Consider the following 19,502-nt stretch of genomic DNA (forward strand, 5'->3'; position numbering starts at 1 on the left):
AGACCCAAAATAAGACATGACTATTCCTCATATGGTTAGTTTGCGGCCTGGCAGCCCAATGGAGAAAGAGGCTGAGGGCGGCGTCTTTTTGTTGTGGCTCGGGACCGTCGCCAGGGTGAGACACTCAGACAATTGACACTCACTCACACTCACACTCACTGTTGGTATCCATCATCACTCTTTTTCCCGTGAATTCTTCCTGCGCACCCCATCCTCTGAACACATTTCTTCGTTTCTCGGTATTCTTTGATCCTGTATCTGCCGCTGTGCATCCTCTCGCTACCCTTTCGCTCGTTATTTCGACCCTAGGACTTCCTCCTGAACAACCTACTTTGCAGTGGATTGAATCAACGGCCTCCGCAAACCAGAAGCCGAGCACTCCGAGATCCGACCATGAAGGGCTCCGGCCTCTTCTCCATCTTCTCATCCTTTCTCCTTTTCTGTATAGCCTTTTCGTCGGCTTGGCCATGGCCAGGGTCTTTTGGCAATCATGAGGTTGATGCGTTGATTCTGCGGCGACAAGGGCAAAGACAGTCAGACACTGCGGCTGCCTCAACGGCGGCTGCTTCAGCATCAGGAACTGCTGCTGCGTCTGCGTCTGCGTCTGCTTCTGCGTCTGCTTCTGCTTCGGCCTCTGCATCGGCATCCGCATCCGCGTCCGCCTCGGGGTCAGCCTCTGCCTCAGCATCGGCTTCGGCTTCTGAATCGAAATCAGAGAAAAAGACTACCTCAAAATCCAAGAGCGGGACAAAAACAACCAGCACCAAAACAACAGCCATCGACCCTCGTCTGCCTCCGGGCGGCATCTCTATGATCACACCTGCGGCAATCGACGGTGTTCAGTACTATAAAGTGGGCGAATATGTTACATTCAAGTGGAACTACACGTCTCTTTCCGTCACGCCTTCGGCCATCGATGTCCTAGCATCCTGCTCTATGAACTCGGCCACATATACCATTGCGGCGAATATGTCTGTGGAAGAGACAGGGGCTGTGACTTGGGATACTGGCGACTATCAAGCCACGGCCACAAACCCTTTCCCAGTGGCAAGTTATACCTTGATCGTACACGACGCGAGCAAAGATATCACGGATGTGCCATCCGCCGGCTACTTGGGCGCATACCAGCAGTATGTCTTTGGGATGTATACCGGGTAAGTGTGGATCGTAATTTCTCCCGAGACATGCGTTGCTTGCTAACCTGGTGGCAGACAACCCTATACTCCGCTGAACGAGTTCAAGTGCGCAACCTGTAGTGGCGCACTCTCTATCCATGAAAAGCAAGCCATGGGTGTTGTGTTGATGACTGCAGCAATCACCATCATGTCGTTTACCTGGTTTGCCTCCGGGTTTGGGGTCTTTTCATGAGCCGCGTCCCCGTCCCGGTCGCATTACCTATATATTCACATCTATTTCATATCTCACGAAAGACCAATCGGATGACAAATCTTGACGACCCGAGTTGTATACAGCATAGCGACCTTGGAAAATTGTATTTCTTTTTGGTGTTTGTGCATTGGGGGACGGTCAAGCGGATGGGCTCCGCGGTAATCTGTCGGCAACGTACATATTTTTCGGCCGGGGAAGAGGATAGGCGCATCCTGGCATGCCAGCATTTGGAATGCAAAAGAGACGACCACTGCACGATTGTTTCCACGGCAAGGAAGAAAAGCGTTTCCATCCGGGATTCATTGGCGGCGGGCTTCGTCTGGAGATACTAGCACAGAGTGGATGGGAAATATTTACTCTTGTTATCGACAATGACAACATGGCAGCTGCAATTCCCAAGCCCTCGCCGGAATCTGCGACAGCAGTACAGTGCAGGTGAGACTCGTGCAAACACGCTGGCAAGTTGATGATTGCGATGTTGGCTATCCTTTGCAGGCTTTGCTGCTCAGGATGATTTCTGTTTTCTGTTTTTGTCCGGAATCCTTCTACTCGTTTTTCGATGGCGTCTCTTCCCCGGCGTGCAATCAATACTGACCTGCTTCTTTCGCTTTGAAATCTGGGTGGTGCAGAAGTCAAAAGCATCAATGACCGGCTAGCCGGCCGGGTCACGGTCAAAACACGCTGCCTTGCATTTGATTTGAGATATCGGAGACATGACTGATCGAATTTGCCATCTCTACAAGTTTTTGTTTTGTCACTGCTGTCCCGGTTGTCACTCCCCCGCCGGCCGGCTTGCGCTTTGGACACCGGTTTGACGATCCACCTGTCGCCAGCCCTCCTTGTTGCAAAGGAGGTTGTTTTCGCCTCCTTGACTCAGAAAACACAGTGAAGGTCAAGAAGTACAAAAGCCCCCATCTTGTGCTCCCTTTATCTTTCTGTGCCCATCATCGAGCATCGAAAGCCAGTCTTCCTCTTCTCTTCTCTTTGGCCCTTCCTTGAGTTCCAGTTTCTATCCCTCCAGAGCTTGAGAAACAATCCACAACTGCCTCAACCGTTTGCCATTGGACCGTGGGCACGCGAAGATCGGTTCGAAACAATTGAGCAGAGCCTCCTTGGGGCGAAGAGAGCATCATTACCGCGGTAGCATCTCAGTCGGGTGTTTGTGTTCGTGCTGAACTTCCAATACTCAGTCAGAACTCGCTGTGGTCGTTCTCATCCTCGGCTCTCTACGGCACAACACCGCAACATCTCGTCTCGTCTCGTCTCGTCTTTGCATCCATCCATTCATCACCTTCAAGCCAATCAAACCATCACTCGAATAGTCAGTCAGTCATACGTCCGATCTTCAACCAAAGCATAATCAAGGATACCTGCTATCAAGGATACCTACAATCAAGGATACCTACAATCAAGGATACCTACAATCAAGGATATCTACAATCAACGATACCTACAATCAACGATACAATCAAGGACACAATCAAGGATACCACTTTGGTTTGACCTTCAGTCCTCGTTTCGCCAGACCACGGCAAAGGAGTCACCAGTTCAGCCTTCTTCCACACCTGTTGCATCCTCCTCCAACCAAATCACCTGATCAACTCATCAACCGACCAACCGATCAACGAAGCCGAACAAAACGCACCAAGTCTCCAGTATTCACGCATTGCCCGTCGGGATAGCCTCACTGGTCGGTGTCTGAGTCCAAACAAACAAGCCTGCCAGCCAGCCAGCCAGCCACTAATCACCTAACCCTTCTTGATTCCAAAGGACTTGGGTACTGTACTCGGAGGAGCTACCAACGATCAACATCCAACGATCAACCTCCTACATCCAACAGCCGATATCCGACTGAGAATAAGAGGTACACTCAACAAGAGTCTATTCTACTGTCCTAACCAAACCACCAACAGGGAAGGGAAGATAAGACACCAGTCATCTCAGGTCATCTCATCTCAGGTCAAAGTCAATATCAACGCCATGGCTGGATCGGGATCTTCATCAACCCGACCCAACCCCAATCCCAACCCCAGCATACCTCTCGTCCGGCCTAAACCCTGGCTTCCCGAACACGACGCCTTCATCCGCCGTCACGCCCGGAACGGCGAAGACGCCACGACCATCGCCATCCTCTTGGAGACGGAGTATCCTGGCGTGCGGGCGAGTAAGGGCTGGATCGAGCAGCGGATGAAGGATCTCGGGTTTTTTGTCAAATGAAGTGATTTGGGTAGGGTAGGGTAGGGTAGGGTAGTGTGTGTGTGTGTGTGTGTGTGTGTGTGTGTGTGTGTGTGTGTGTGTTATTCACTGTTGGTATGGCTTTGGACTTAGAAAGAGAGAGTGTGTTTGTGTGTGTAAGAGTGTGTGAGAGTGAGAGGACCACTTTCAATCCTACCGTACTATATCCCCCGAGACGAGGCTGACGAAGAGACTGAAAAAGGAAAAGGAACAGAGACAAGAACGCCTGCAGTGAGGATGTCAACGGTACCGGCGTTGGAGCCGGAGGTAGAGGGTCCATCGATAGACTGACTCTACTGCTCTGCCACTGCATGTTAGACAAATCGAGCTTAGTTAGGTTAGGTATTCGTCAAGATCAGCGGTGTTTCTTTTCCCATTTCGGCTCTTTCGTGCATTATGATCACATCACATCATAAAAAGGACGTATAACTCTGTATGTATAACTCCAGGCTTCGTGTCAAGTGGACGTAGTGTACATATATATGTATATATACACGGGCACATATATACATACGATCACATATATACATACGGGCACATATATACATACGGGCACATATATATGTATGTGAAATAATTACCTACGGTATATTCGACGCGAGCTCTACTGATATACATCAATCGACAGGAAAGTATCTTACATACCAGTAGCCAGTAAGGCGGTATGTATATCATAGCTAGCGATACTGTGAACATTAAATATCAGCCCACCCAGCCGTTCTGTTCCGTCCTCTTCGGGAAGAGAACCATCCAGCAAACTACGAGAAATCCCCCAGAAGGTGCCATTTGCAGCTGTAACCAAGGCTCTCGACAGTCTTTGTCATCGCCTCATAGGATCGACTGTCCTGTGTAACAAGAAACAGAACCCAGAGTCAGAGGAAACAAGATTGCTTTGCTAAATGAAACCATGTCCTCATCTCCGTGATCACAGGCAGAGGAAGGCGACGGCCGCTGCAGTAAACGACCTGACATTCCAGGGCAACTGTTTCATAAACATCCGGCATATTCGTGCCTCGTGCCTCGTTCCTGACAATGCCATGGCTACAGCATCTGTGACTGGCGTCGAGAAGTGCAGAATTGTAGTGTGAGATCCCAAAAACAAACCCTGCATGTTACATATCCCCAGCGCTCACAAAGGTCGGGTCCAACTCCTCGCTCAAATAGAACTTCAATGTTTCAATGTTTCAACATGTGCGATATCGCGTTGTTCGTTTCCGATTCGTCTCAAGGCGTAGTTCTTCCATGTACGTGCGAGGGGTCCGTCCTCATTGCACTGCATGTCCTGCCCCTAATGAGGTCCTGCCGTATCAGGAGAAGACAGATTCACCACCCCATAACCCATGAAGAGGACTACGTGGGGGTAGAGATCCAGACCTCCATCTTGCCCATCTCGTTCTTCTCCTTTCTCGCCTGTTTGCGCACGCTACTCAATAACATCTCCAGATCGTCCTGGTCACCCATGGTGATCATGTCCCCATCATCTTGCATACGAATCTTCATTTGCTCTTTAATCCCAAACTTCTCGCGAATCTTGCTTTCGAAATCACCAAAATCTATCACTGCGCCGGTCATAAGATATCTCGTATCGTCGTTGAAATGACATTTGACTCGAACCTTACGCATTTCGGGTCGGTTACTGCCTCGGGCAGATCTTGACGTGGGTCGTCGGACAGGTTCAAAGCCGCTCATGCCTTCGCTCACGTACTCTTCGTCGATAAACTCGTCTTCCTCGTCGATGTACGCCTGCTGCTCGGGCCGGCCTGGGCGTCTTCGCGGGCTAGCGTACATGCGGTAGACATCTTCAACAGCATCATTTGGCTCGTCATATCGGGATTCCGTGGTCTCTCGGAACAATGGGGCTGGGGCTCTCTGAGAAAGAGACCTATCCATCATTTGACGCCGTGACGATGGGCCACGTGGTTCCGATGCGGTCCTTTGGGATCCATACCGCGATCTGTCCATCTGTGGCATGGGCCGCTCCACCATCACAGGCTCTTCTGACCATGAGTTCTCCCGTTGCGCCGGTGGTGCCATTCGGCTTCTAGCAGGGGGAACATTTCCGCCAACGTCAAATGTCGCGGAGCGGCCGAGAACGCCGGGTCTGGGCTGGTCAAGCCCTTGTTTCGGATAGCCCACGTTCCTTTGATTGCGCAGGGAGGCAGTCCGCAGTGGCAGGGTCATGGATCCGCCGCTCGTCACCCTGGGCTTCTCCGTCTCTGGAGGCGGCGTGGGAGGAAAAACGTTTCTGTTCATAACAGGAGGAGCACTCTGATCTCTGGGCAGCCTGCTCGACAGATTGCGTTGCACAAGGTTGGTGGCGGCGAAACTGATGTTCTCGGGTGGCCGATCGTCCTTGGCTGCCATTTGGGTAGCTATGGCTTGTCTTCGTTCAATGCCTTGGAAACCTGTCCCGGTGTTCTGGCTATTCGAGGTGGCTATAAGTCGAGCCTTGCCCAGATAGTCTTTCGCCTTGAGGTTCTTGACTTTAGCTTCGTTCGGTCTGTACACGCAACCGACAGGACTGGGAAAGATGTTAGCGACTACAACCGGAGAGTGATGGTAGACGGTTCTGCTGTCCGGGGCTGCAAATGGAGAACTTATGAACTCACATGCTGAACACAACATAACCCTATAAAATGTCAGATGCGTCTTGGACAAAAGATGGCGAAAAACTCACCGCTGCTTTCTCCTTGATGGCATCATCTATCACATCGTGATCAGAGGTCATCTTCTCCTTCTGCGCGAAGCCAAAATCCTGCAAACCGGCGTCCACCTGCTGGAGATACATATAGCAAAGTCCTCGGTTGAACAGTACCTCACAAGAGTACAGCTTGAACTTCAATCCCAATTGTTCATAATCGATATATGTATTCCCTCTCAGGTACAACAGAGTGTCGTTGAAATTGGCCAAGGCTTCTTCAAAATCGCCCACGAGGAAGTTGGATACGCCTTGTTGGAAATATGCCACAGCCAAGTACTGGTCGAGCTTGATCGCACGTTGATAGCATTCCACCTGCATCGGTCAGCCTGGGTTGTTCCCCCTTCTTTGCGCCCCGAACCCACCGCTCGATCATGCTCGCCAATGGTGGCATGAATGACACCACAATTGAAGAGGATTTTGGATGTGTCTGCAATCGCATCGAACGTCGTCAAGGCCTCCTCAAACTCCTGGTTGTCGTAGTGAGTCAGGGCTTCGACCCATGTCTCTATCTCCTGCTCAACGTTAGAAGAGCTTCTCAATCGATTGGTTCTACCCACCTGCTTGAGCGACATGGCGCCGCGCCGAAAAGAGTCAAGATTGAAGTCCTCGAGACCAACGTCGGTTCAGGCGAGATATGCAATGCGAGGTATGGTTGCAGGAGGTAGAGGGTCGGCCGCGCGAGAAGCGAGCAGGGAGACGATATTGAAATGGTGGTCGGGTCACAGACTCGCTTGTCCTAGTGGAGTTCAATGGATGGGATTTCTCGAAGGCTGCGAGGGCCGGCCCTGCCGCAGAGACCTTGAGATCCAGGGATTAAGCGCCCACTGGTCAATAGTGGTAATGGTGGTGTGCTTTAGGGGCTCGTCTTCGGCGCCAATGCGTCCCAAGAGTTGGCGCCAATGGTAGACGGTGTCAAGTTGACGAGAACAAATTACGTAGTGACGACCCGCGACAGTGGAAAGGATTGCAATATAGTGTCGGGGACAAGAATTGAAGCAAAAGAGCGTATACAGAAGAGAAAGCGTTCAGCAAGATAGATGGAAGAAGAGGAAACAGTTGTGAGTCGAAGGAGGAGAGCTTGATGATGGTTTGGCAGTTTCAGTTGCACACTCACACTGGCATTCATTATTGTGTGGTGTTTTCGCCCAGCAGCGAAAAGGGAGTTTGGGACGAGAATCGAGTGCATGCTTGGTGGGGACAACGGCAAGGGCCAGACCATGGTCTCAGGTCTAAGGGCTCAGTAGGCGAGGTTCCAGGCTAAGGACAGGTCCCTTAGCAGAGAGAGGTGCCTATTGGAGCCCGAGAGAGGCTGGTTTGTGCTGCAGTGATGTATCATGCAAGAGCTTCCAGGTCGGGACCTGTCACCCCCGACATGATGCATGTGTTCAAGTTGCAGGCTACGAATGTCTCCAGGTGCCGATTACTGCAATCCTGTGATGTCCACGCTGGCACAACCACCTACGTAGTCGTAGTCGTCGACTCTGTGTGACAGAACCAGCAAAGGGCGTGCTCCAAACGAACCGTGATCCCTTCATTGGTGGCGTGCGTTCTCGTCGACCTCATCAACGGCAGTAGTCGGTGCAAATGCGTGTTATCTCACATCCATCCTGCCTCGGCTGCGTTTCGGAGTCCGACCTCACTCGTCCAGGATGTGACCACTGTGACCAAGAAGACCTCCCTTTACATGATCCCATTTGGGCCCCGTCAACAAGTGGACTGAGTCTATCACCTGAGTTTCCCGCAGCCTGCCACTTCTTCCAGCCACGACCTGCGACTGTTCCTCTTCGATCCGTCCCTCGACGGGTCTGAGACTCTCTGACCTAGGCAGTGGATCCCGATGCGATGCGATGCGATACGGCGACGTTATGGGCAAGTTTCGTTTCAGAAGGATGACTGGGAGGCCAACCAGCATGTTGGACCAGTCGACAAAGTCTGTCGCAGCCGTCGGTCCGTACAACCGGGATTTTCGTTTCCAGTAATGACCAAAACAGGGGTGCGCCAAAAGCTTGCATCGTCTGACATGCTGTCAAGTCCGAGTCCAAATCAGAATCCATCGGATACAACCTGCAAGCTTCTTGATCAAAAGACAATGTTCATTATCTTATGGATATCTCACTGCTCCCTACGTAATGGGTTATAACATTCCTTTTCCGACCTGCTCCTTGCGTTCCTCCCAAACCGTCTTTCCCGAGCAACTACATACTGTTTTGTCGTTGTCCCAGACTCCGGCGGAGCGAGCAATAACTCCAACTAGGGTTTCTGGGTCATCGGTTTGAAACGCTCCCTCTGGTTGTTTCGACACCACCATGCTGCGACCGATGATCTCCCAAATCGACACGGGTCGATCCAAGAATGCGTTTCCCCGGCCGTCTTTCCCCACCACTATCGTACCAAACAACCCTCGAGGCTGACCGAAGCCACCCAGACTTTTGATGGCTTCCCAGATCCCGCCCGTGGAGACCGCGCCGCGCGAGATATCTCCGGTTTCACGGACAGTAGCATGGTATGTACCGGGTGATACACCACGGATGGTCAGGTCGACCAGCGTATGGTTGTCGGAAACTTGGACCATTCGTGCAAGACCCCGGACGGGATCTGGCACGCCTTTTGCGTGAGTCTCTAAAATGCAAACGCCGGCGGAATTCGACTTCCCGCTACCGCGTAAGATGGCATCTCGGCCAGTAGATTCAATGGCTGACACAATTGATGAAGGAGGTGCCGTCCCTTCGATATAAACGAGTTGGTCTTTAAGATTGGCTTCAAACTTGGTAATGCCTGAAGGGTTGGATGTCAGTGACTGTCATACCCCCACAAATCAATCAGGTGCGAGAGTCCCTACCCTCTACTCGATTCAAGGCTCCAGAGACATCCTTTACACAGCCATCGCAATGAAGCGGCACCGCAAAGGTGGTCTATTGTCATGTCAGTGGTGACCCAAGACCAGTGGAGGTGGATGACTGACTTGAAATGGTTGAATACCCAGGCTTCCCATATTGACGTGGTATTGTATATGTCAGGGTAGATGATGCAGTACTATATCCGGGCGTCAAGATACAATTCTAGACAATAATGGTGTTCTGCTGGTCAATTGAGAATTGGAACTGTAAAGGTGCTGAAGAACGGAACTTGAACTTGATGAATGCTTTGTAATGCCGGCCATGGAAGATAGAAGATGAATGATTCCCCGAGAAATCGGAAGATCGAAGGCCCGCACGGCTTTGGCGCGCGAGCACGTGAGCAGCGCCTAAGTTACTAGTAGCTGTCTAGGTATCTTTAGTACCTTAAGCGTCTAGTACCGTCCAAATCACTGTAAAAGTACCTTAGTGTGTACTCTAGTATACTCGCTGCACTACGCATGTTGTTGAAGAGTCTGGCCATTACATCCCCCGACAGTCGATGGCAGGACTGCTCGACTCCGCACGAGACGACAATTCAGCGCCGACATTCTTGTGGCCAGTTCATGCTCGGGACGCTCGAGTGATCGCGCGCCAGCCGACGCAAGTCAATTATGACCTCGAAATCCACGTCGAAATGGGCGGTCGACGATGACGAAGAATCGGCCGCAGCCGTCGCACAACGCAAAAAGGAGAAGGAAGAGAAAAGACGGTTGAAGGAAGAAAAGGCTCGCAAAGCAGCAACAGCAAAGTCTACTTCTCCATCTGCTCATGCGGACGACAATGAACGCGCCGCGAAACGACAGAGAACGTCGCCAGACGAAGAGAACGGAGCAGCATCATCAACCCTCGTAGAAGGGGCACATTTATTACACTTTCCCAGCCGACAGTTCGGCGCCTGCGGCCACGTCGACCAGTTCGAACTGCTCAACAACATCGAAGAAGGGTCTTACGGGCTGGTGTCGCGCGCACGGACACAGTCCTCAGGCGAGATCGTCGCGTTGAAGCGCTTGAAGATGGAACACACCAACGACGGATTCCCCGTGACGGGACTCCGGGAGATCCAAACACTGATGGCGAGCCGGCACGCGAACGTGGTCAAACTGCTCGAGGTGGTGATGGGGGACAGTCTGAAAGAGTAAGTCTGAACCCCCTTAACAGCAAGTGGATTTCTTTTCTGCTTGCTCCCTGGAAAGCGCCGATACCAGACGTTGTTAACCATTAGGGGGCATGGACCTCTCTCGCGAACAGTGTCTATCTCGTCATGGAGTTCCTCGAGCACGACCTCAAGACCCTCATGGAAGACATGGCGGAGCCGTTTCTGCCGTCGGAAACCAAGACGCTGATGCTCCAGATCGTCGCGGGCACCGAGTATCTCCACTCCAACTGGATCATGCATCGAGACTTGAAGACATCGAATCTGCTGCTCAACAACCGTGGCGAAATCAAGTTGGCCGACTTCGGCATGGCGCGGTATACCGGCAACCCGCCGCCGAAACTGACCCAGCTCGTGGTCACGCTGTGGTACCGAGCTCCGGAACTACTGCTCGGTGCCGAAGAGTACGGCTTCGAGATTGACGTCTGGAGTCTCGGTTGTATCTTCGCCGAGCTGTTGACCAAAGAACCCATCTTCCAAGGCAAAAATGAAGTCGACCAGCTGTCCAGGATTTTCGCGTTGCTGGGCACGCCCACAAACGACACGTGGCCGGGCTTTCGATCGCTCCCGAATGCGAAAGCCCTTCACCCGGTCCTGTCAAGCTCCAAAGAGTCACTTCCAACCCTGTCGGCGTCCAAGTTTCCATATATAACCAACGCAGGTCTACGGCTCCTTTCGTCTTTGTTGGCTCTGAACCCCATCTCCCGGCCGTCAGCAACTGAGATCCTCGTCCATCCTTATTTCAGGGAAGATCCGCGCCCGAAAGCGAAGGAGCTGTTCCCCACGTTTCCCAGCAAGGCCGGCCAAGAGAAGCGCCGGCGCAGAGCGACTCCTCAAGCTCCCGAGCGTGGCGACGCGCCTCGTTTGGATGAGCAGGAGTTTGCCGGCATATTTGCCGGTCGAGCCGACGAGGAGCATGGTGCTGGGTTCTCTCTGCGATTGGGATAGAGGGGTCGAAGATCCCGATGTAGGAGATTCAAGATTCCGATATCCTTAGGGATTTGTACTTCGAGTGCCGCCAAAAGCATCAGACTCGTCGGAAGCGGAGTGAAGTCGGAGATGCTGTGGCCGAGGGATGATATTGGCTGAAACGTACGAAAGAGACAGCGTCGCGTACGATCCAATCGTATCGCTGGGAAGCGATCGATTCGCATACAAGCATGCCATAACAACAACTCAGCCTTGCCGGGTCTTGGAGGCAGTCGCCAGACTCGGCTTGAACCATGGGTCAGCCATGCTGTTTGTTTCTAGATACTGCAGTGTATTCGGAAACGCTCTACGACCCGAGCGGCAATGAACAAGATCGGCCCTCAACAAGAGACTTGCTATCCAGTCCAAACAAGATGAGATACTGGGTAATTGAAAAGGCAATGAATGGAAGACCTGGCTACTGATGCTGGGCTTCTTTGTGTATCTTCTATCAGATATGATTGTCCTGTAACACTTTCTTTTCTGAGCCGGACAAGATCTTCCGGGAAAGAAATACTATAAGAACACAAACACCATATCCCGATCATCTCGGCCCTCATGCCGCGGTTCTCACTACCTACTACCTACTACATGGTATGTTGTGGTGTGGTGTGGTATAACTTGTCATCAACCTGCTTCGGCTTCATTAGGGATCCAGCGTAGGATGGCCTTGAAGCGAACTCGTGACGATCATTGATGTCCCTACGAAGAGAAGTCTGTGAGTATGGGCTCTTTTGTCCTGTCCAGCTAATGTAGAACATATATACATACATCTAGTCATCCAGTCATATTGTATAATCGAGATTCTTCTGATTCTTCTGCCTCTCCCTCTCCATCCTGACTTTACTTTCCTATGTCCCAGTCCCGTGCAAAGGAACATCCAACATCCATCGGGCACATACCTTGTTGAGTTGATCTTTTTACCTGCGAGAAGCATTTCCCATTTGCCTCAATAGGGAGCAGGTCTGACGCGGAAGCGGAAGCGGAAGCGGAAGCGGAAGCGGAATAGAACAGAACCCTCTTGTTCTCCTTTCTCCAGTGTTCTCCAGCGATTCACTAGTGTGTCCTGTGCTACGAGAGCTGAGAAGTCCCAGACGATTCAATCTGTGTTGTTCGAATCACAAACCCGTCCATACAACTCCAGGCATGACATGGACATGGACATTCACATTCACATTCACATTCACATTGACTACTCTGCTATCCAGCTCAAGAATATCGACCAGAAATCCTCAGTCCTCAGGAACGTCATATCATATGTACCTAGCTAGGTAGGCATCCGATCGACTTCTGACTCTCAAGCAACACAGAACTCCACTTCTAGACATTCGATCGATGCTTTTCAAACTGACTGACCACTACTCATCTCAATGTCCATCTCCATGTCCATGTCCATCTCCATATCCATGTCCATCTCCATGTCCATGTTCATCTCCATGTCCATGTCCACATCTCTCTAAACTTCTACATTCTCAAACAAAAACGACGGCGACCCCGGCACAGCCTGTTCCGCCAAGGGCGGCAACCCAGCCTTATTATCCTCTGTAACCGTAACCACAACAACCTCCCGACAACCAGTCGTCTTCATGAGGCCCTTCTTCATCCGATTCAGAATATCGACCTCATCAAAAGGCAGTTTCCGCTCAAACACGACCGCCGGAGTCTCGTGGTTGACGACGAGGCGTTTCTTGAGCGCCTGGACGAACGGCATGGCCTTCTTCATTTCCTGGCCCTTGCCCATCCCCAGTTTGGCGACCTGGCCGTTCAACGCCCTGTCGTCCTGCAGCGACGACTTCTCGAACGCCTGGCGCACCAGATCGACATACTTGTCCTGCCACGCCGGGAACGCGGTGGCGACGAAGATGGTGATGCGTTTCGGCTTGCGCGGGTCAAAGGCCGCGGTCTTGCCCTTGGCCATTTTCTTGGCCGCCTGCGCCTCGGCCGACGTGATGTTGCTCGACGTGACGCGCACGTATTCGCGCGCCGCGCCGAGCACGGCGTCCGCCGCCGGCACCTCGGGCCAGCGCGCCAGTTGGATCGATTGCGGCTTGTGCAGCACTTCCAGCCAGATGTGTTCCGCCCAGTGTGGGGCGATGGTGACGATCAATAGGGCTTGTAGTTCGACGTAGCGGTGGATCAGGGCGCGCGACATGGGTGTGCCGCTGGAATTGCAAGCTTCGCGGTAGAAGTCGCGCGCGGATTGGAAGTCGTAGAGAGCGGATTTCAGGGCCAGTTTGTAGTTTGTGCTGGAGACGGGAGAAAATTAGTAAACTCTTTTTCTTTCTCTTTCTCGGAGATTATGATAGTTGAAGAAGAGGTGATAGAGATTCAGACTTTTGGAAGGAGAGGTGGTAGAGATTCAAGAAATTGAAAGAGGTGGCAGAAGGAGATGATAGACCCATATGTGATCAAGGATAGATGTATAGACTCAAAGGAATAACACGCGGCAAAAACAATGACAGACAGGCGTAACAAGCAAAGAAACATATGGGGAGAACAACGATAGGCGTGCATGCCAAAAAGAGAACAGGGAGCAATCGACGGCAAACTTACTCCGAGTAATGCTGGTATGCCTCATGTACCAACATATTCATCTCGTCATCAAACAACTTATCCCAAATGACCTCGCCCTCGGAGTCACGCAGATTCTTGTCGTTCATGGTATCCTCGATCCACTCTTTCAGAGTATACATGCGCATGATGGCGGCGTTGGCGCCCTTCTCCTCGAAGTTGGCATCTTCCATACCGTCACCGGCGTCGGCGAGCGCTATCCTCGTGGCATCGGCGCCGAACTTCTTGACCGCTTGACTCAGAGTCAAGAAGTTGCCGGTCGACTTGCTCATCTTGTCGCCATTCAGCAAGAGATGGCCGTTCGACCGGACCGACTTGGGCCAGTATTCGCGCGGGAAGAGGGCGAGATGGATGTACAGGAAGAACGTCAAATGGTTGGGAATCAAGTCTTTGCCCGAAGACCGCAGGTCGAGAGGATACCAGTACTCGAAGGAGCGTCGCATGGTCTGGAGGTCTTGGACAGGGATCTTGGAGGACTGCGAAACGCTCTCGACGTCGTTGGTGCGCGTGAAGACATAGTCCCACACGTCGTCGGTCATCTGGTCGGGCGTGATGTTGAGCAGGCCGGGCGTCTTGCCGAATTTGTCGCCATGCAGGAAATGCGCGATCGTGTAGTATGACATGTAGATGGTGCTGTCGCTGAGACTTTCGACCAAAAACTTGGGATCCCACGGCAATTTGGAGCCCAGGCCGTACGTTCGCGCACACGCCCATTGATTGAGCCATTCGAGGTTGGCGACGAATTGGTTCTCGGTTTCTTGGGTGTATGTCTTCAGACCGTTCTCGTCTTTGACGTAGTTGAGCACCGTCTGTTGCCATTCCTTGTCGTTGGGGCCGTAGTTCAGGAACCATTGCGGCACGTAGGCCACTACACACTCGTCTGCACTTCGACTGATGACTTCCGCCGAGGGGTCTGCAAAAGGGAAAGCATCGCCGGATTTGATGAGCGCACTTCGCACTTTGTCCTTGGCTTCCGTCACCTTTTCGCCCTTGAACTCGCCCACCAGCATCGTGCCGTTGTAGAAGCCCTCCTTGTACGCCAGGTCCTTGGCTTCGGCCAGCAAAGTCGTGTCTTTGGGTGATTGGATCTTCTTCGACTCGACCAAGAATTTCGCCGCAAGATTGCCGTACGCTGGCGTCTCAATCAGAGGGATGATCTCTAGCTCCGCCCATTCCTTCTTGATCCCGTAGAACTCGGCCTTCTTCGCGAGATCCCTCACTGTCGCGTAGTCGTCTGGACTGTCCGACGGCACGCAAGTGACGACACCAGTGCCTTTCGTCGCAGAGACCGTCTCCATGGGAAGGATCCGGACGCCCTCGGTGTGTACCGACAAAGGTGCATCCACCAACGTGCCCACGAACACCGACCCAGGCAATTCCACCACGGGCTGCAACTCGCTCTGATCGCGGGGAAAGTTGTCTTCGTCGAAGAATCTGCCCTGGAAAGCCATGTTCCACGCGGCTCGCTTAGTGACGACGAAGTATTCCTTGTCTGAAACTTTGAAAACACCGTAGTTGATCTTCGGACCGACAAAACAGCACGTTTGGCCGTACATGGTTTCTGGCCTCAGGGTCGCGGGCACGAAGTAGACATTTGCGTCCTTCGGGATCTTCGATTCGATCTCCTTCGCAGCCTCGGCCGACCACTCCTTGACCTTTAATTTCAGGGCGGTGTATTCGGTCGGACCGACTCCCTCACCCTTGGTCCGGTCGTGGTCCATACACGGCTGGCCATCTTTGGGACTGTAAATGGTGTATCTCTTGCCATACAAGATCTTGTTCATTTCATGCAAGCGGTTCATTTGCCATCGCACGAAGGCGTCGTAGAACGGATTGGCGTCGGTCGTGACGAACTTCCTCCTCCAGTCTATCCTGGCTCCGAAGTCGATCAAGTCCTGTTCACACAGAGGTGGGAAGTACTCGAGCCAGTAGTTGGCGTCGGCAAACTTGTGGATTTCCTCCTTGGGGATCCCCATGGCCAACATTGTCTGAAACTGGTAGTTGGCTTTGACCGTCTTTGCGGCTTGTTTGCCTTTCTTGCTTTTGAACTTCGTGATGTCGTCCTTGACATTGACGCCTTGTGTTGGCGCGACGGCCACGCCATTCGAATCTGCGGTCGTTTGCTCATCCTCTTCATGGTAGTTCTCAAAGTTCTTGCCGAATCGTTTCACGTCCTCCACGAGTTTGTCTGCGCAAGCCTTGATCGGCATTCCCGTACAGTGGAATCCTAGAGGGAACAACACACGCTTCCCGAGGAGCCGGTTGAACCCGGCAGTATACTCGACTTTGCTGATGGTGAAACTGTGGCCCGCGTGTAATGTGCCGTTCATGTATGGGTATGCGAAGGTGCCAAAGTACTTGGGGTGCTTGTCTCGAATGTCGGCGGCGGGGACCGAGTTGAAGGGGATTTCGTCGGTTGTAGGAGCGTCGGACTCGAACACTTTGTTCTTCTGCCATTCTTTCTGATATTTCTTCTCGATCGCAATGAGGACATCTCGGTTATGCGTCTAGAGAAGGTTGGTCAGTGGACAAAAGGCTTGAACGAGTCAAGGTGCGAGACACATACATTTTCGAGCTTGAGAGTGTTGGCCGAACTGACAGTCGGGTCCACAGGGATTTGGGTCGCCATGATGGCGTTCAGAATGTTTCTTGCCCAGTTCCAGCGACTGGACGGGGTTTATGTAAGAGTGAACTGGGTTGTGACTCTAGTAGAAGAGTTTCAAGGCGGGCAATAAATCATGTTCAGAATTATTCGTTCCACCGCTTTTGCGGGCGCAAATCGGCGGGCAGCCTTGTCACGTGTAGATAACGATACCATAAAGATTTTGTCAGACAATTGAATTGTGTCCAGCCTGACGAGGTGATTGGAGTGTTTACTACCACAAGCTACACTAGTGCCCAGCCTCGCCAGAAACCAGTGCTGGATTTGTTAGACTCCCGTCTACCACAAAGCTGATCAAACAGACAGACATGCGACATCTACCACAGCAGTCTGCCCAGTCCTCAAACACAAGGGTTGCTAGGAAGTAATCGCTGCACGGCTGTCAGGAGCAGGATTCGAATGAAAGGAAGCTTCCAAGTCTTCATATATTTGCAATGCATCCAGCATGGTATGTCCGGGGGGGTTGTATCTCATTCATAAATATCTCCAATGTCATGACAGAGGTCGAACCCCAAATCTCTCTCCATATCCAGTCGATAGCTGTACAATGACATCCAGTTGGCCTCGAGCCATATGATGGTGTCCGCCATAGGATGCTATCCGGCTTTCTCGTAGCCTAAGTTTCCGGCGCTTCCCAAGATTCCCGGTCGAGTTTCATAATGGCCGACTGTTTATGAGGGAACGAGACTTCGCCCTGCTTGTAAAAGCCAGCATCATTTAAATATCGAATAAACCTGTGTCAGACACGTCAATACAACAATTCGTTTCAGCTTCGGTTCGTCTTGTCCAAAATCGACTTACTTTGTATTATCGACCCTCGGCTCCAACATGACAGTTTCGGTTCGATAGTCGGCCAGCAGGCAATGGTGCACCAAGGCGGACAGCCAGACCTTGACTCGATGGGGACCTCGGAACTCGGGCTCGCCCACCAGGACATGTAGACCTCTGGTATAGTTGCCGACATCTCCTCCGAGCAGGCGGCCCAAGCGGTCTTCTTTGACCCAGTAGATTTCGAAATATCCAAAAGGCCTGCCATCCCAGCAGCCATAGACGGGGAAGGAATGTCGACTGTTGAGGCCGTCTTCGAGGAATTTTCTTTGGGTAGACTCGGGTCCTGCGGCGCCCCATGCCAGATTCACTCGAGGATCATTCATCCACTTGTGCAAAAGATCCAAATCGGACGGCCGTTCTGCAAAGTTGGCCAGTGTCGGCAACGTCGCCACCGACACACCTCCTCCATGGGTTGGCATCGTTGCGGGCATGGGGCCTCCCACCGGACCGAAATGGGGATGCGGACACGGCTTCGGAGACAAGGTCGGGACGCGGAAAGAGAGCCATTGTCCCAGACTGGGAATGTATCGACTGTAGAACGTCTCCCCTTGTCGAGGCGGTTTGGGCCGGATCGGGTGCCGGATATGGTTGGTAAAGGTGAACTGGGTCGGTGGGGGAGGAAAGTATGTGGGTAAATGGCTGCCGGAGCTGAAAGGCCCTCCGGGCGAGGCAATGCCTGCTGACACGCCATCGATCATAGCACCCGTCACCGCTACCATGTGGTCTGCACGGTGGGGAGAACCACGCTCTCCTTTCGGCCTCTCGGGCGAAGCGGGACGGGACGGGTGTGGTGAGGCGGATGGGAAAGGCGATTGTTGTAAGGGGGCCATGGTGTATAGAAAGACTCGAGGATCAATCTGCCAGAATGACCTCCTGCTCACGAACATGTCCGTCCACCCTGTAGGCATCCGGACATCGGTGTCTATACCTACGCATGACTCCTCACTGGAGATGATACCCATGCGTTCGAGTTTTTGGATGGTGTTCTTGCCTTTGAAGATGCCTTCTCGTTTTATTCGGACGCGCCATTCGAGTTTGGGGCGCCCGCTTTCCGGCGTCAACGCACAGGCGTCGGTGTAGGCGTGGGGATTGGGTGGTTCCTTGTGGAAGTACCAGCATAATGTCGCCCAGAGCATCATGGCGATATGTCTTGTGGGTGAAGCGGTGTTCTTGAAGTCGGAGCTCGCAGGCATAGATATGGAAGATATGAACAACGAGTCGCTCCGAATAGTTGGCTTGGTAAATCGATGTGCCACGATATGTTTCTGGCCCGCTTCTTCTTGAGGTTGTGGTAAACCAACTTTACTCTTTCTTGCGTCTTGGTCTGGCGATGGTTGTTGCAATGAGAGTTTGACTTTTGTTCCCTCTTCATTTCGCGGTTGTTCTGGCTGTTGGGCTAAAGAGACTTTACTCTTTCTTCCCTCTTCGCTCTGCGGTTGTTCTGGCTGTTGGACCAAAGAGACTCTACTCTTCCTGGCCTCCAGCACATCTTCCACCTCATCCTCCGTCTGTATGATGACAGTCCATCCGGGCGGCATGGGAGACTTGTGTAGATCGAGATTGGTCGATTTGAAAGTGAAGCCGCCAAAGACGGGTGTGACCGTGTAGGATTGCCCGTTGGGCAAGTAAGCCAGCTGGACCATGACGGAGAGGGGGGTCGGCTTTGAACTGTTCAACGCATTGCGGTCGCTGGATTTGGGCGCAGAACACCAGGCAACTCTGACAAGAGACAAAAATTCGGATAGAAGGCAGTTCTAATAGAAGGCAGTTCTGATAGAAGGCAGTTCTGATAGAAGGCAACTCGAACAGAAGGCAATTCGGATTCGAAACGATTCGGTCGTGAACGCGACAGCCAGAGAGAGAGAGGGAGGTAGAGTCGGATGAAATGGCGGAGGGTAGAGTCGTCCGGGTATTTATTTACACTGTGAATCTCGAGTTCTCCAGTCGTCACATATCTTTCTTGCCGTGCTGTAAAGATAAAGCCCAACACTCCGTTGGTAGAAGTACGATCAGCCACAGAAGATTAGGGTATATGTATATATGCGTGCCTGGGGTTGAAGAACAATGTCAAGGTTCGATCGATGTTGGCGTGGG

General features: G+C 52.2%; 7 protein-coding genes across 7 annotated transcripts; 3 read left to right on the forward strand and 4 right to left on the reverse strand.

Moving 5' to 3' along the window:
- Positions 1 to 393: 393 nt before the first annotated feature.
- On the forward strand, positions 394 to 1,368 carry A1O1_07689 (uncharacterized protein; the record flags this gene model as incomplete). Its single annotated transcript, XM_007728555.1, has 2 exons — positions 394 to 1,154; positions 1,212 to 1,368. 2 exons carry the CDS (start codon positions 394 to 396, stop codon positions 1,366 to 1,368), a joined length of 918 nt encoding a protein of 305 aa, XP_007726745.1.
- A 2,001-nt stretch (positions 1,369 to 3,369) lies between these two features.
- Positions 3,370 to 3,606, forward strand: A1O1_07690 (uncharacterized protein; the record flags this gene model as incomplete). Its single annotated transcript, XM_007728556.1, has 1 exon — positions 3,370 to 3,606. One exon carries the CDS (start codon positions 3,370 to 3,372, stop codon positions 3,604 to 3,606), a length of 237 nt encoding a protein of 78 aa, XP_007726746.1.
- A 1,368-nt stretch (positions 3,607 to 4,974) lies between these two features.
- Positions 4,975 to 6,897, reverse strand: A1O1_07691 (uncharacterized protein; the record flags this gene model as incomplete). The annotated part of the gene is made up of 4 exons (XM_007728557.1): positions 4,975 to 6,145; positions 6,234 to 6,253; positions 6,302 to 6,637; positions 6,688 to 6,897. The coding sequence occupies 4 exons, from the start codon at positions 6,895 to 6,897 to the stop codon at positions 4,975 to 4,977; spliced, it is 1,737 nt and encodes a 578-aa protein (XP_007726747.1).
- Positions 6,898 to 8,459: 1,562 nt separating this feature from the next.
- Positions 8,460 to 9,317, reverse strand: A1O1_07692 (uncharacterized protein; the record flags this gene model as incomplete). Its single annotated transcript, XM_007728558.1, has 3 exons — positions 8,460 to 9,100; positions 9,165 to 9,237; positions 9,288 to 9,317. The coding sequence occupies 3 exons, from the start codon at positions 9,315 to 9,317 to the stop codon at positions 8,460 to 8,462; spliced, it is 744 nt and encodes a 247-aa protein (XP_007726748.1).
- Positions 9,318 to 9,833: 516 nt separating this feature from the next.
- A1O1_07693 (CMGC/CDK protein kinase) lies at positions 9,834 to 11,323 on the forward strand (the record flags this gene model as incomplete). Its single annotated transcript, XM_007728559.1, has 2 exons — positions 9,834 to 10,357; positions 10,471 to 11,323. The coding sequence occupies 2 exons, from the start codon at positions 9,834 to 9,836 to the stop codon at positions 11,321 to 11,323; spliced, it is 1,377 nt and encodes a 458-aa protein (XP_007726749.1).
- Positions 11,324 to 12,800: 1,477 nt separating this feature from the next.
- On the reverse strand, positions 12,801 to 16,544 carry A1O1_07694 (leucyl-tRNA synthetase; the record flags this gene model as incomplete). The annotated part of the gene is made up of 3 exons (XM_007728560.1): positions 12,801 to 13,590; positions 13,898 to 16,422; positions 16,482 to 16,544. The coding sequence occupies 3 exons, from the start codon at positions 16,542 to 16,544 to the stop codon at positions 12,801 to 12,803; spliced, it is 3,378 nt and encodes a 1,125-aa protein (XP_007726750.1).
- A 649-nt stretch (positions 16,545 to 17,193) lies between these two features.
- On the reverse strand, positions 17,194 to 19,051 carry A1O1_07695 (uncharacterized protein; the record flags this gene model as incomplete). Its single annotated transcript, XM_007728561.1, has 2 exons — positions 17,194 to 17,311; positions 17,379 to 19,051. 2 exons carry the CDS (start codon positions 19,049 to 19,051, stop codon positions 17,194 to 17,196), a joined length of 1,791 nt encoding a protein of 596 aa, XP_007726751.1.
- Positions 19,052 to 19,502: the final 451 nt, after the last annotated feature.

This window comes from Capronia coronata, assembly GCF_000585585.1.
Source record: "Capronia coronata CBS 617.96 chromosome Unknown acBCG-supercont1.7, whole genome shotgun sequence".
Lineage (NCBI taxonomy): Eukaryota > Fungi > Ascomycota > Eurotiomycetes > Chaetothyriales > Herpotrichiellaceae > Capronia > Capronia coronata.